Source organism: Tachysurus fulvidraco, chromosome 16 (assembly GCF_022655615.1).
Source record: "Tachysurus fulvidraco isolate hzauxx_2018 chromosome 16, HZAU_PFXX_2.0, whole genome shotgun sequence".
Taxonomy (NCBI): Eukaryota; Metazoa; Chordata; class Actinopteri; order Siluriformes; family Bagridae; genus Tachysurus; species Tachysurus fulvidraco.
In genome coordinates this window covers 13,026,920-13,043,879 of record NC_062533.1, presented here as the reverse complement: position 1 = coordinate 13,043,879, position 16,960 = coordinate 13,026,920, and the positions used below count along the sequence as shown (strand labels likewise).

The window sequence follows — 16,960 nt, the reverse complement described above, 5'->3', positions numbered from 1 at the left end:
GTAATGTATATGTGGCGATAATAAAGGCTTCCATGACATGACATAACAGGAAGTGCTTTTGTTCAGAAACCATGATGAACTGAAAGCTGTGGCATAATATTGAGTTATTGTCTCGGTCCTGGCTCCGTTACCACCCCCCTGGATCCATGGAACCGGTAGATCCATGGAACATTAGGAACTAGCTGCAGAAAATCTGTGATATTCATTGGTACAGCTGCACTTTGTATTCGTGTCACAAAGGAGTGTGAGGACTTGTTTGTGTTTGACCTTTCAGAAGGAGCTGCAATACCCAGTCATGCTGAACAGTAGGAGCAGATTGCTGCCTGCTTTGTGTGTGTGTGTGTGTGGGGCCACAGTTAACACCCTGATGTGTAAAAGATGCATGTGACTCAGAGCTGATTCACCCAATAGTATGATTCAGAATCGCAAAGATGATTTGTTATTAAATAAAAAAAAGTGTTAGGCCATGCCATTTCTACTGCCATGACTTGCTCATACAAAGAAAAAAACACATTACATCAGTAATAAGAGATGTAAAAAAGGCAAATTTTCTTTTTTTGAATGCTGTGGTTTAGCCATATTTGGCAAAATTGAAAATGTTGCACTAATTCAGATCACCTATCTTTTTATCTCTAATGATTTAGTGGCATAAATCATAACACGTGATCAGTATGAGTTTACTGTACAGGTTCTAACCCTAACCCTGTTTTTACTGGACTCCTTGTTACTGTAATGCATGACCTTGAGGGTCTTATTATTTTTATAAAATGGCAAGAAAAAATCCATCTGTCTATCCATTTTCTCTAGCGTTTACAATACACAGGGTCTGAGTCTGAAACAACTATCCCAGGGGACTTGTGACAAAAGGTGTGGGACACCCTGTACTGTGCTCAGTCAAACACAATCACACACCACAGACAAGTTGGAGATCGGCTAACAATGCTTGTCTTTTGCATGCTGTCGGAAGCCATGAAGCACACGGAGAACACGAACTTCACGGAGACTGAAAATGAACCACCAGTAAGGGTTACTTAGGTCATTGTGCATCCCTGAAGAAAAACATGAAAAATTTAACAAATATATTTGTAATCATTTTCAAAATAAACTGCCCCCCATTTTCCCCACTTCCTACCCTCTAGTCAGTTCCCCTCAATCAAACATCTAGTACCCGTGGAAGGTGATTGCTGACTTGTCTTTTTATCCATCTTTTCAAACTGCTGCTCTTGCTGCATCACTCGGAATAAAGCCCTAATCGTCCTCTCGTGCATAAACAAGCTCCAAGAAGGCCATGATTTGCTTGTGTCTCTGTGATTGACAGGACAGAGACTATATCATCCTTCCCACCCAGAACGATCAGCCAGGTTTGCTTTGTTGCTCTGTTAGACTCCATGGATGGCTGTGGTATCATTAGGACTCTGACTTGTGCTCTTTAGGGTGAACACTTCTGTTGTTACTCAGAAGCTCAGCATTGCAGTCTGTTAACAGTAAACTTTGGTTGCTAATGAATGGAACCAGCAAAGATGAAGGTATTCTCTGGACTCAACAATGTCTGAAGTGTTGGGGTTTTCTTGGTGTTACTGGCACATTGAACCAAAATGATCCATTTTATAAACTGTGTGTGTGTCTTGCAGCCGTACATGAATTTCCTGATGACTTTTTCACGAATTCTGAGCGGAAAAGTGGAGCAGTGCTATTGCATATCATAGCGGTGAGGAAAAAAGCTTCAACTCTCTTGCTCTCTCTCACTCTGCTGATAATGGACCCCCCTTCTGTCCCCTCCCCTCTCATCTTATCTCCACCATCATCCCTGTAACTGTCTTCACTTCTGCTTATTTCTCCTCATCTACTCTTAACACGATCTTTCTTCCTTAATCTTTCAACTTTCATGGCCGTCCCTCTCCCTGCATATAATTATCTCAATCTGCCACCATCATTCTCCCTTAATCTGCCTTTCACTCCACTTCTACCTCTACCTTTTTCATTTTTCTTCTTCACCTCTTTCCATCTCAACCCCTACATCGATCTCCCCACCTCCCCCTCCATCTCATCCTTTATCTTCATCTACCACCTCCATCCACAGCTATCTCCCCAAATCACTCTCCTCTCCTCTTCCTCATTCATCTCCACCTTCGATGCTTTCCCTTTTATGCTCCATCTCTCTCGTCACCTCTGTCTATCTCTCCAACTCTACCTCTATCACTCTCGCTTCATTTCCATCACCATGGTCTCTTCAAATCAATTTTTTTTAAACTTCCAACTCTGTCTCTTTCTTATCCATTTCTTTTTATAAGGACTCTTCTTCACTCATTTTTTCATCCATGTTTTGTTTTTTGTACCCACTCCTCTTTTACACACACGCACACACACACGTGTGTATATATATGTATATAAAAAAGCAGTGTTACAGTTGCGCTTACACTCCCACTCCCAAAATCTATGGAACTAGTAACTAGTAAGTCACTTTTACTGCATACATTGTGTAAAGTTTTCTATTCTACTCATCGTTTTTGCACTTTGTCAAAAATAATTGCAAAAACGATGAGTTGGGTGGTGAGTTGGGTGGTGAGTTGGGTGGTGAGTGTACACAATATATGCAGTGAAGTAACATAGTTAAAATATACAAATTATTAACAATATAGGAAATCAAATAAATCCTGATAGCTCTTTTTCGAGGCACTGTTGCTGCACCAGATAATCTGCCGCTATCCTAACACTCAGCTTAACTTCACTTGCCAGTTCGCAGCAATTAAAGTCTGCTCCTTGTTATGTAACACACTATAGGATGGCGTAATGGCTTTACAGCTTACACTCTTCTCGTCTGTGACTCTGACCGGCTTTCCGGTGCTGTGTCGCCCCCTATTGCTGATCTAGTCCAGCTCCGGCTGCTGCAGTAATACAAGAAGGCAGCTGCATCATGTATTCATCATGCCAGTGTTCTTGCTGCAGGACTGAGGAACTTATTGATGATTCAGTTCTCAGTAAATTAGTTGCGTCCACCAGAGCTACGTACGATTCAATCAGTGATGGTTAGAGGCCAATTTTATTGACCAGGTTTAGTTTATAGCTGCCTTGTATCTTTCCAAACCAGACCTAGTCCTTAAAAATATAGGTTCATTAACTTTAGTGAGGTGTTTATAAATGATCCCATTTCTCTCCATGTCTGAAATGACTAAATCCTTGATGCTAAGTACGCAGGTCAAATCAGAAGGGTTGGATACAACATGAAAAATGAATAGAAAATAAAAGTCTTTCATGATGTATTTGTTATATTTATATTAAATGATTAGGCCAGAGTTTTAAACCTACAGTAAGTGATATCCCAAAACATACACAAAAATACATGGAGGCTGCCTGAAAATGTCTGTTCAAGGAATAAACTATAGACTGAATCTTGTAATGTTTACCATCTTGGAGAACTATTGTAGCATGCAATACAGATATTCTTAAAGTGTATTTTAATTCCCTTTTATTAGTTATTTTTGTTAGATATATTAGTGTAACAAGAATAGCTTCACATTAGAGCAAATAGCATCAAATGACTAAAATCTCTCTGAGCATCATCAGAAATCTCCTTTGCTCTTAACATGATGCACATCGATAAGCACAAAATTGACATCCCAATGATTAACAGATTACTCTTATTTGGCCTTCAAATTAACTGCTAATACGAGAAATTCACATACTTTTACCACAAAGCATTTTTCTGAATTTATTCATTTTCCTGAATAAATAAATTGACAAGTACTGTAACATTTTTCTCATTTGCTACATTGGGTATATATATAATAGATGCAGAGATGTGTGTGTTGTGGAATATAATGCAGTATGTGTGTCCTCTCAGGCGCTGTATATGTTCCTGGCACTGGCCATTGTGTGTGACGACTACTTTGTGACCTCTCTGGAGAAGATATGTGAGGTAAGAGCTAAAGCCCTTGCCTCCCTAACAACTGGAAATCAGGATGCATTGCATCTTAATAAAGCAAATTGTGTGTGTGTGTGTGTGTGTGTGTGTGTGTACGTTTGTGATTGTGGGTCATGTCTTGAAGTGTTTGTAGCTTGTGCTCTGTGTGTAGTTTGTAAATTGTATTTGTTGTGTACGTGTGTGTTGTAAACTGTGTGTGGGTTATTGGGTGTGTTCCGCAGAAGTTGGATCTTAGTGAGGATGTCGCAGGAGCCACCTTCATGGCTGCAGGAAGCTCGGCGCCTGAACTCTTTGCATCCGTTATAGGTAAGAACAAACACACACTGGTATTATAATACTGGAGAGGAAGGAATTCATATCCACTGGTATTTGTACACTATATGGAATTTAAAGACGATAAAAATCCAATAGAATAAATGCATATCAACGCAGTATGCATTATGACCTAAATTTAACTAAAAAGTTGCGGTTCTTTACGTGAACATCAAGCAATGAAAATGCAACAGAAACTGTACAAAGACAAATGCAGTAATGCTACTCGTAGTGGAACTGTGTCTTGGTTAAATGATAGCGATTTAGAGCTTAATTTAAAAACACATTTTAGATCTAATATGCATTTGCAGGTGTGTTCATCACTCACGGAGATGTTGGAGTAGGAACCATCGTTGGCTCGGCAGTCTTCAACATCCTCTGCATTATTGGAGTGTGTGGGATTTTTGCTGGACACGTATGTGTGCATTCTTCTGTTTGTGTGTCTGTGTTTTTTTGTGTGTGTCTGTCTGGCGTGTGTCTGTCTGTCTGTCATGAACACCAAACAGAAATCGCTGACATTATTGTGATCGTGGTGATCACTTTCTCAGGAAAAAGCCAGTCAGATAAAACAGAGGTTGTAGCCTGAGGCAGAGTGAGTGATGTCTGGAGTTAAAACACAGCAGACACAGGACGGTGTGCAGGAATACTGCTGCAATGGCTTGTGTGAGAAGAAACTTCACGGTTTGTTTGACGCATGTTGCTGCAGGGAAGGATGTGTTTTTGTGGAAGGGTTTTCTTGGTCCAATCTTCATGTGAGAGTAATGGTTTTCTACTGACTGCCATACTGTAAGTCCAGACAGAGAAAGAGAGAGAAAGTTCCTGTGTATTAGTTTACTATTTTCTGTTAACCTTATTTCTGCAGTTTTGCATGATTCTGTATAAAGTGTTTTCTCCTTTAGCTGCACATGTGATTTTAAACGTGAATGTTAAAAGGTTGTTCTAGTCTAGTTAATTTCTTTGTATTTTTTGTAATCAGTACAATATACCAGCTTCTCCCTAACTCAATCTCATAGCCATGCTAGCAGAGATTAGCATCAACTAATTAATCAGCTTCTTGAATCTACATTGCTATGTAACAACGTTATGGTAAATACAGACCCTCAAAGATTTGATCCCGTGCTTTCTTAAACAGGACTTGAGTATTCCACCAGCAGGGGGCACTGAAGAGCTTTTTCAGAACTAGTACTCGCATAGAACAAAGTTAAAATCAGTCATTTTAAGTCAGAATAACTTTAATTTAGTTCTTTAGACAGACTAGACTAGACATGCCTTTCTGCCAGTTTGAACTGAATTGTGTCCTAGAGTAAAGTTTGGAGAGAAAGGATTTAAGAGGAAGTGAATCTCTTTCCCATTCAGTTGTCTAGGCTTGTTCTCTTCTGGTCTGCTTTGTTTTTATCCATTTTTTTTAAATTATGCATTTATATACATGTTTTTGTTCATGATCATGTGAAATAACGTGTGTGTGTGTGGTTAGGTGGTGCTGTTGACGTGGTGGGCTGTGTTTCGGGACTCACTCTACTACATCCTGTCTGTTGTGGCACTGATTGTCGTAAGTTCTGCTGCAAACACAAATTCAGAACTCCATGTGTTCAGTAGTATCTCAGTAAACAAGCACGCATTTCATCAGTTTGATAAGTCAAGAGTTTGAAATGATCTGTAGACCTCATTTGAACACACACACCGTTGTATGATGTCACTTTGACTTCCTTTTTGTGCTCTAATATTTCTAGTCATCTTACTCTGCTCTTTTTCTGCTCTAGTTTATCTATGATGAGAAGATCGTATGGTGAGTGTGTGATGTGTTGCACATCTTTTGTTTCTGCTTTGTTTCATGTGATTGTTGATGGTGTGATTAGCAGAATTGGGTCTTTACACACTGTCTTCTTCTTTGCAGGTGGGAAAGCTTGGTGTTGGTGGTCATGTATATGGGATACATTCTGATCATGAAGTGAGTACAGGGGATTTATATTATGGATTATTTTTCTCCCCAGGTTGGTTCCCTTATGCTCTCCCACCAGCTGACTCGCCCCATAGCGTATAACAAATACCAGCTAGGGACAGTGAAGGCTCCCATCCTTCCTCTGACGCATCAGAAGCCAGACAAATGCATCTTTTTTCCATTTGATGTTCATGCTGTGTTTAAAGTTTAGTAGGTAGACATGGTTAATAAAGTCCATAAAACAGTATCTAAGTTATGATTTCTGATTAAATATGTTCCAGTAATGGTGTACATATAATATTTTTGTAACGATATATACAGATTTACAGTTTGACCAGCCATAACTTGCTCGGTGTTCATGTCCCCTGTCAGTGGTTTTAAAGGAATAGCTGATGGGTGTATATATATAATATATATATATATATATATATATATATATATATATATATATATATATATATATATATATATATATATAAGGCCCTCCAGGATTTTGCGACTTTGTGAGCACAGAAATGAACGAAAAATCAAGCAAATTCCCTGATATTTAGTGGAGCATGAACACAGATTTTCTGCAGATTTGGGGCAAAACATCATGTGATATCACAGTGTGCTAAAGCCAAAGCCTCTTTGATTACTTTCTATGACACACTACACTTGACGCACCTTAATTAAATACATGTCGTCATTGGAAGTAATTTAAAGAATCCTGTGCTTGCAATTTTGCCAATCCAGGTCCCGTATTCATAAAGAATGATCTCAGACAGCTCCTAATATAGTTTAAACATTTCTAACTAGGAATCTTATGTTAAGAGTGATTCAGGACCGAACTCGGAGCATCTCTGAGCAAGGACAATACTTTTATCTTAGAGAGGAGGCGGGGCTAAACCCTGTTACTAGGCATGCCACATTCTTTTGAAGACTGTGATTGGTTGTCTAATAAAAAAAAAAGGAGCGCTTTTAAAATCTGGTCTGTTGTAAGCCTTCACGTTGTCTCTCACGTTAAGAGATTTCAGGCTATATCATGCAGGGATTACCTTCGTGACCGATCGATCGTATTAGAGACGTTCTAACATCTCGATCATTATAAATTTTGTAAATGTAAACATCTCCGACACAGTAATGTCGTAGCTCCAAATGACTGTATATCATTTTGGCTCTGTTTCTGAGACGATATTTTGTTGTTGAGGAGAAATTTGGCTTATCATTCTTATATTTCTGATCCGATAATGAAACAGGCTTAAGGGAGTTTACATCATTTGAATTTTCATTTAAAATGATTTTTTTTCTATTTGCTGTCCATCGAGGTAGAAAATTAGCCAAGGCATCAAGAAAGCTCGACATCTGACAAAGTTCTTTATCATTTTTAATCAGTGTGAATGAAGCACAGTGCAGACCAGTGGAGAAATTACTCACCATCATCACTCTGTGTTGGCAGTGATGAATTGTGTACTCTACAAATATTAAAAAATAATTCCATAACTTAGTGCGCATGTTTTTTTTCTTCCCCTAACACTTGATGTCTCTTTTGTGCATCTCTGTTTGTTTTCTGTCTTAGATTTAACTCCACCATGCAGACTTTTTTCACTGGAAAAGGGAAGAAGAATGTTGCTAACGGAAACGCAACAAGCGGACACGAGCTAGAGGACGGTAATGATTGTTGTGCTTCTGTCTCCGAAGACCCTTCGTTTCCTTTGCTGTGTTCAGGTAAAGGTTAAACAGACAGGCTGATCATCACTCTCTATTTAAATGACATTTAAGTCCATCATTTAGTTCTATAGTATATAAGGTTAAAGAGATCTGAAGAATGATTTCTGAAGGATTTATGAATTGATCTGTATTGGAAAATTAATACGAATTCAACTAATTCTTTTTAGCAGAGAGAGAAAGAGAGAATGATGAATGAATAAGAATTAAGAGAACTAATAAAAACACAATACCTGTACATTTAGTAATTATAATAATAATTTATTATTATTATTATTATTATTATTATTATTATTATTATTATTATTCATAAAAACCTTACCAGTATCAAACACTGTTTATGAAGTAAAATTTTAATTAATTATATAATCTGGTAATAATAATAATAAGACATTTTTTATTATTATTATTTTGAGATTAGTTCCTTACTGGATTACTTATTAATTGTTATACATGTTGTGAACAGCATTCCTTTCAAGTAAAATTATTTTTTTTGATTAAAAAAAAGTGATTTAGACAAAAATAAAGATAATCTGCACTATTTTGTTGGTACTTTGTAGTAAAACAGAACTTTAATGCACTTTACTTTCTTAATATCTAATCAATAAACATGCTTTTGATGTTTTCAGCAGGGACATCATCGTGTGTGTGTCTGCATGTGCACGAATGTGTTTAAGTATATATCTGTCTGTGTGTGTATATCTCTGTATCTGTGTGTGTGTGTATCTCTGTGCGTGTGTGTATATCTCTGTATCTCTCTGTGTGGATATTTGTGTGTGCATCCATGCTTTTTGCCGCAGTCTGATGAAAAGGTAATCCCTTGTGTGCTCTCTTTTTCCTTCCTGAATTCTGAGACAGACTCTTTTAAGCTAATTTCTGCTTTATTCGAGTTCAATAGCCTGTCTGTTTAGCCATACTAAACCCTCTCTGCTTCTTCTTGGCTGTTTCATGTCTTTTTATGGATTTATTATCTCTGATTCTGTGTGTTTCAACAAACCACTTTGTACCTTTGAATAAATGCTGAACATTAGAAGGAATTTGAGGATAAACTGATATGTTGCGTTGGTGTGTAAGTGTACGTAACAGAGCTCTTCTTTTTTTTAATTGTAGTGAAATGCTGTAAAATTTAGTGCAATGATGCATATGCTGCTAATTAACAGCTGTTCGTTTAAACATAAACACTGTTTGTCTTCTTCTTCTTTCTCCTCCTCCTCTTATATCTAATAGCTCTGAATTATTAATCGAGTATATTCCTGATTGTAGTATAATGTGTATGCTATAACCCTGTAGTCAAACCTAGTAAGACCTACAATCGAGGCTCAGTGATCATGGTAGACGAGATCATCAATGCCAGTCCCCCGAATTATCGTTTTCCCGAGGCTGGGCTTCGTATCATGGTCACCAACCACTTCGGACCCAAAACTCGCCTGCGCATGGCTAGCCGTCTCATTATTACAGAGGTGCACATCACATGACACGTGTAGAGACCCTTTAAAAACCATGTTATGATTAATATATTAATGAGCCTGTAATGTTGTCCAGCTATGAACTGGTGTGAACTTTAGCAGTAGTACACCCTGTTATTCATATTACATCATCACTGCGTTAAAATCTCAGGATGGAAACATCATTTTCTGATCATCATTTAATGTATAATTAATAAATAATATTATAGGATTATAGGATTATTTGTTTTAGATGGAATGATATCTTTAAATCATTTTTGAGAACCTTTTTGTCTTTGAATATGGAAAAGTGGCTGCATGATAGTTTGAGATATTAAGCAGTAAAATTCATACAGTCCTTATACATGTGAATCAGATAATAAAGGTAGACTTGGACTGTTACCATATCTTATGTTATAACCTTAAATCAAATGTTCTAAATCATTAGCATAATAATGTGCTAAAATAGTACACTTAAAATAGTGTGTGTATATATATATATTTTTTCTTTCCCTTCCTCCTCTCGCTTCCTCGTGGCAGAGGCAGAAATTGGTGCAGGGAGCCAATGGCATTGAGGTGGCGGTGGTGGATGGAAAGAGCGACATCGAGAATGGGAACGTGCCCGAGGACAAGCTGAGCGAGGAGGACGATGGAGACCTGACCTCACCGTTCTCTATACCAAGTAAGAAAAATACAGAGCAAAGGAAAGGGTCTGATGTTTGAGTAACTCTCTGAAACTGGAGAAAAAAAAATCACACTTATGGTTGATAATTAGCCATCAGAACACCCTTCATTAAGGCCCTTTATACTGTACCTTAACAGTGCAGCTCTTGAACTTGACTTGAGTTTATTAATAAGATCACTTTTGCAAATTGGGGGAAATAAAAACAGAGTTGTACATTTAGTAAACAATTAAAACCTCATTAAACAACCTCAGTTTATCCTTCATCAGAAAGCCAGAGGTGACAGAAGCAGGATAAACTCTGAGATGATGAAACCTTGAACTTTTAAATCCAAGTCTATTGTTTCCAAATGAAATTAAATTTCATTACTCCATTGATGGAGAATTTAGTGCAAACTGTCCTAAGCAATTTCAGTCTCAAGGCTATCAAAGGAAGAATATCCACAGCTATCGTTATAGTTTCTCTGTGGTACCATCCACAGTAATCTCATGATGATCTTTAGGATGTTTGTCTTGTGATTTTGAGGTGATGAGAAGTCCAGCCAGAAAAGATGATGGATGAGGCAGGTCTGTTTATCAGAATGCAAATTAGTTAGACACGATTACTTACAAACAGCTGTATGTGGAATTGCTTCCATTACTACCGATGCTGCACCTTTTCTGCATCTTGACATCTGGTATAGCTGATTATATGATACAGTAAGCATAAAATTAGGGATTAATGGAAGATTCAGTTTAAAGCACACAGCAAAGTTTTTTTTCTATTTAAATCTTCACCAGTTTTCAGTGACACAATGATTTAACTTAATCAGATCATTTCTTTCAAGTCACTGTGCAGTGTTCACTGTACTGTGGAAATGTCTTCAGTTCACATCCAACACAGAGTTAAAGCTTTTTGAGCTTCCTTTTAGTTTTATGCTTTAGGCAGAAACTTATTGAGGTCAACATTGAGTGGCAAACATGAGCACACATTCTGGATTATAAAGATCTGCTCGAGAAACCGATATTCACTTGAATTCAAGAAAAACGAACATGAATCTAGGGAAAGCTACTGTATCAATCATTCCTGCTTCATCACAGACAAAGGAATCTATTATTGTGGAAAAGAAGACAAAAGTATGGAGTGTCACACCTTCTGCTCTCTCTCTGGTGTTCTGTGTGGGGAAAAAATGTTGAATTCAAATCTGAGTTCATCTAAACACAACATGCTCATGCATGAAATTTTAAATTTTATTAAAAAGTGAATTAGGGATTTGCTAAATGAGGTTTTAAGTGATTGAGATGGAAGCCACTGTATTCAAATTAATTTTGTTTTAATTAAAAATTATATAAAATATATATAAATTGTATAGAAATACAATTGGCCAGTCTTCCTTGTCTCACCTCCAGCTGGATCAAATTGCAGCTGCGTGCCTTTTAACTACAGCACGGACACGTGACCATTACGCCGATTCTGGCTTCAGTACACTGGTTTGCCTGTCCAATTTAAAGTTCTTTTATTTGTTTTTAAATCTCTAAATGGCCTCACCCCCATTGTACTGGACAATATATATATATATATATATAAAGAAGACAAGTATAAAGCATTGTTTATGTTTTCAAGGAAAACCTCATCAATGGTTCTGTATGTCAAAGACAGTGTAAGCTGATAGAACTTCACTTAACTGAGTGATTTGGAAGCCATTTGAAGTAAAGTTGTGAGTAGGTTTGAGTGAGTTTTTCAATCACTATGGCATTGTTAAGATTTGAAATCATGGCCCTTTAAAATCATGGCAAATTTTTTGACAGCTGCACCAGTTTGAACTAGCAGATAGACTGTGAAGTTGTGCTCTGTTGTAATATTTAAGTGAAAGTCCTCCTAAACGTCCCATATTACAGGTCTGTTAGAAGCAACAGTGTTGGCTCTTAGTCCTTCATCGCATCGTTGTTCTTGTAAGATCTGCTATTAAGGTTTGTGGGTTTATTTTGTGTGTGTATATGTAGAGGGCTGTATGAACAAGACCAAATGGCTGGTCTCATGGCCTCTGCTGCTCCTGCTCTTCTTCACCATCCCAAACTGCTCCAGACCTCGCTGGGAGAAATACTTCATGCTGTCCTTCATCCTTTCGACGGTCTGGATTGCGGTCTTCTCCTACTTTATGGTGTGGATGGTAAGTGTGGAATAGCAGCCTATTCTGTTTCGCTCAGCTTTCATCATCATCGTTGCTTGGTTTGTCGAAGTCCTAGCTTGCACACTGTTTTAGGTGACCATCATCGGGTACACGCTCGGTATTCCTGACGTTATTATGGGCATCACGTTCCTGGCAGCCGGCACTAGCGTCCCAGATTGCATTGCCAGCCTGATTGTTGCTCGCCAAGGTTTGTCTCTGCTATTCATACATGTTGAGTGTGTTTTAGGGAAGTTTTTTTCATCACTGCCAACTTGTGAAAAAGTTCCTGGAGCTCTGACAGTAGTGCTGACTGCAGGGCCAATTATCGGTTTGAATGAATGCGATTGTTCTAATACAGTAGAATTTCTGTAGTATAAAAGTCATTCACAGGAACTTGAATGGTGGTACTCTATATAATCTAAGCCTATTATTAAACAGATTAGCCTGTATGTGAACTCAGACAGGCTATTCAAACCAGATTAAGCTCAAGAGTAAGTCTTGCAAATCCTGTCAGATTAGCTCATGTTAGCTAGCTTGCTCTGAACATTCTGAATCTGTATGATTTAAAAATCATCTGAGATTTTGTCAGTTTTGTTCATTTTAGATACCTGGCAAGAATTAACAGTGAAAATTCATAAATGTGTGAACTTCTTCCTTGTCATATTTACAGTCTTTGTGTAGCCAGAGCATTTGGTTAGCTAATGTTAACCAAAATAATACTGGCAGTGGAGACTATTAGCATTTATTAAATGTAACTAAAAAAATAATAAAATGCAGAATTTTGTTTAATTATAACAATTACCTATAAGTAGTGTTAACGGAGGAAATTAGCATTATTAAACCTGACTTTTAAAAAGAAACCTCTTGAACTCTATCTAGTCAGCTCATATTAACCATATAGTGTGGGCAGAAGAGATTAGCATTATTTAACATGATTTAAAAAAAAACTCCTTATGAATTCCATCTTGTTAGATCATGCTAGCTATATAGTGCTAGCAGAGGAGATTATTAGTATTATTAAACATTATTTAAAATAAAGCTTTTTTGAACTCTGTCTAGTTACCTAATAGCTGGCTGGCTAATGTTAGATTTGTGACTTCCTGGATAAAGCTTAAATTCTCTTAGAATTCCTGTCACATGAGCATATACTGTATCATGTTAACAAAGCTCATGTTGGCTAATAACATGGAAAAGTATACAGGGCTAGATTTGCTTTGCTAGATTTTGTTGTGCCTCTTGTTACCGTGTCCAGTCAGCATCTCTTCTTGCTGCTCATGTGTGGAAATGTCTGAATCAAAAATCATTCCAGTTCACATTAACCACGGTCGATTAAAAAGTTTCTTTAAAAATATATATATATATACATCATGTAGATTTATTCACAATTTTTTTTAATTTAAGCACGGTGTCTATGATAGGTTTTGTATAGCAGCACTGTGTGTGTGTGTGTGTGTGTGTGTGTGTGCACGTACACGCTGCAGGTCTGGGTGACATGGCTGTGTCTAACAGCATCGGCAGTAACGTGTTTGACATCCTGGTGGGACTTGGATTGCCGTGGGCTCTGCAGACGATGGCCATCAACTACGGCTCAGTGGTAAAATCATCCACTTTGTGATCGCTTAAACTGGTCTTGGATCATTAACTCTTGTGGTGCGGCGTTTTTAGGCTGGTATTGGAATATAATGTTTTGTAGGTGCTTTATGCTCAGTGCTTAGCAATGTTCTGTCCCACTGAGTTAGGATGTCTCGTCACATTTATTTAAAGGACCTCAGTATATTCATCTCAGTGATCAATATAAACAACCCTGAGCTCTGCCTGTTCTCAGGATTGGAAATATGTGAAGGAAATGGGACATGACTAACATCACTTTATTTTTATCTCTGATTTCATTTTATTTCTCAAATATTTCTAAGGTTGTAAGTCTGCACACCACCAGCAGCCCATGGTTTTACTGATTTGTTTCTATTTTTCCCCAATTTCAGAGTTTGAACACAATTAACTACAGTCAAATTAGGTTTGTTCCTGAGTTAGGCTACTGTATTTATCTAAGATCAATTCCCCTAGGTCTGTGTGTGTGTGTGAGAGAGAGACTTGGCTGCAAATAAGTAATAAAAAAAAAAAATAAAAGAAACTGAGCTGTGTGCATAAACAGTGTTTGCACCCACATCAGAAATGTTGCTGCGGTTCCTGTTAGGGAAGTGTTTTAACCTTGTCTTTTCTGCTCTCTCGTTCAGGTGATGATAAACAGTCGAGGGTTAGTGTACTCTGTCGTGCTGCTGCTTGGCTCCGTTGCTCTCACTGTGGGTGATTCTACACACACACGCACACACACACGCGCACACACAAATGCACACTAAACCAGATACACACTTGATTTTGCTGACGTGGCTGAAAAGATGCTCTATTGAAGCTTGAAGTTATCTTGAACATGTAAACAGCAAACTTTATTAACTCTCGTAAGACACTGCTGCAGTTGTCAAGTGCAATCAATCTCTTGGTGTATGGACACTTAGAAATGACTCTTCAAACTGGTGTATAGCTGCTTTTATATTAACACCCCAGGGAATATTATTTGTAGTGCAAACATGAGTCTTGTATTATACTTATATTAACTTTTTTTATTTATTTATTCAAAGTTTCCTGAATGCTTGAGCAAACAGATAAGATATGGATTTGATAACTTTATGGGTGTGACCTAATATTCTAATCACCATGCTTGATTGACTGGTTGTAACTGATGAGGTTAAAGCTTAGACTGCTAAAATTTGCTTGTACTTGAATGACAATTTGCACAGACTTATAAAAACTGGATAAAAGTTGAAGCTTTTATTAGCATTTTGTTAAGGAGCAATGCACCCTCTAGTGCAAGGGCTTGTTTAATGGCCAGTGGGTTTTCCAGCTCTGGAAAGTCTTTAGGATATTTCTTCTTCTGGATTCTAACATGACCAGCAAAAATAGAAGTTGATGAGGGAGCCACTGATTATTGGTGATAAGAACTAAATTGTATTCTAAATATTTGACACTTCAGGTACATTTAAATGAGGAAAAAAATGCTAATTTCTTCACCATATTATGGATTTCTTTTTTTTAACAACATGTCCAGAAATGTTTTATACATGACATGACATGACATGATTGGTCCTCAGCTACAACAGCAACAACAACTACAACAGCAACAACAAAAGCCTTTTCCAACTCGGTGCTTCTTGAGACGTTAAAAAAAAATGTGAAATTATACTAGGTCCATATTATTTAAGAGTGTAGAGCTTTTGTAAACCTTCTGTCTTCATGTGACTGTGTGTTTAGGTCCTGGGAATCCATATCAACAAGTGGAAGCTGGACTTTAAGCTGGGTGCGTACGTGCTGGTCCTGTACGCCATCTTCCTCTGCTTCTCCATCATGATCGAGTACAACGTGTTCACCTTCGTCAACCTGCCTATGTGTCAGGAGGACCATTAAAATCCACTCCGTCTCCTCCACATCCTGCTAATGTTCACCTCCATCCAGTCCCTCTAGATTTTTTTCTCTCAACCCTTACCCAAATTCTCTCTCTCTGTCTGTTCTTTACTAGCCGCTGGTCTTCCACTGCAGTATCAAAACCACCATTACCTCAAAGTGGACCGAGATGTCGTTCTTTATCTTGCGTTCAATTCTAGATATTCTTTCACTGACAGCAGTCCACAAAGTGTTTGATGTTTATCTGGTGACCAGGAGCTTGTCTCACCATAGCAGGTCAATAAAACAATAACACAAGCCCTCAGTCATGAAAAACCAAGTTCTCTCCATGATCCAAAACAAGGATCTTCTTGTTGGCAGCTGATTTATTCTTGGGGGGAAAAAGAAAAGACCACTTCTATGTTGCGGAGTGGATTTTTCAAATATGGATTCTGTTGGCTTTGCCCTACATAAACACCTCACTTTATTTATTTAATTTTAATCCACATTGATTTTTTTTCATTTTATTTATTTCTATTTATTGACAGTATTTAATTTACTCACTCGTTGGATTTTTACGCTAACAAATGTGCATGTTTTTTCTATTTTGCAGTGCTTTGTGAAAATCATTTACTTCCAAACAGTTTTGTTTTTGTTTTTTTAGAATAAGAATTCAGAATGACCGAGAGAGAGAACTGCAGGAATCTGGGAGTACTTTCTTAATAAAAAGGCTCATCTCATGGAACGTCATTTCATTTTCGCTGTCCGAAGAAATTTCTGGAATGTTCTAGGGAAAGCTGTATATAATTGATGTGAGTAAATGTGGTGTTTTGAGCAGGATGTGGAGGATCGTAGGTTGGATCCTGACCCTGATGTTCTCTCCTAGCCGATTAGTGGTGGTTGATCAAATAATTTCCATGTAGATACTTGCACTTTAAAACCAACACCCAAACAATCCTCTCTCATCAGTGTACCATACTCCCTTTAGTGTGAGTGTAAAAACATTGTAGAGAGATTACGGGAGTTGAGATCCCTGGCCTTGACTCTTTGAGCACAGCTGCCGAAAGCACATCCCATCCTAATGTGCAGTGCATGATGGGAACTCAAACCAGCAGCAGTGTATAAAAACTGCCCCCCCAATTGAAAAAAACCCACAGCATTACAAAACAAACACTGCTCCTGAAAAGCATGTCTAATTTTTGTGAGGTTTGCCGCTACAATATGCAATCTCAACATGAGCATCACTTTCACGTCTTAGCATGAAGGACAAACACGAACCGATTTTCATCAGGACGCCCGATTCATTAGCTGTTTAGAAGAATGTTAAGGATGTGTGCGTTTGGGGGTGGGTGGGTTGGGGGGGGCAGA

The 16,960-nt window shown here is 37.9% G+C and overlaps 1 protein-coding gene across 1 annotated transcript in view; it reads left to right on the top strand.

The window, feature by feature from the left end:
• slc24a4b (solute carrier family 24 member 4b) overlaps positions 1-15,992 on the top strand; it is a 37,798-nt gene extending 21,806 nt beyond the window's left edge. Inside the window, exons 3-17 of the mRNA XM_027166381.2 lie at positions 1,632-1,708; positions 3,842-3,916; positions 4,144-4,228; positions 4,546-4,649; positions 5,709-5,783; positions 5,995-6,020; positions 6,129-6,182; positions 7,732-7,823; positions 9,171-9,340; positions 9,866-10,007; positions 11,991-12,157; positions 12,251-12,365; positions 13,639-13,751; positions 14,392-14,457; positions 15,464-15,992. Of these exons, the coding sequence (XP_027022182.1) occupies positions 1,632-1,708; positions 3,842-3,916; positions 4,144-4,228; positions 4,546-4,649; positions 5,709-5,783; positions 5,995-6,020; positions 6,129-6,182; positions 7,732-7,823; positions 9,171-9,340; positions 9,866-10,007; positions 11,991-12,157; positions 12,251-12,365; positions 13,639-13,751; positions 14,392-14,457; positions 15,464-15,616 (1,514 nt within the window). The 3' untranslated portion in view covers positions 15,617-15,992. The remainder of the gene's footprint in view (positions 1-1,631; positions 1,709-3,841; positions 3,917-4,143; positions 4,229-4,545; positions 4,650-5,708; positions 5,784-5,994; positions 6,021-6,128; positions 6,183-7,731; positions 7,824-9,170; positions 9,341-9,865; positions 10,008-11,990; positions 12,158-12,250; positions 12,366-13,638; positions 13,752-14,391; positions 14,458-15,463) is intronic.
• The last annotated feature ends 968 nt before the right edge of the window (positions 15,993-16,960 follow it).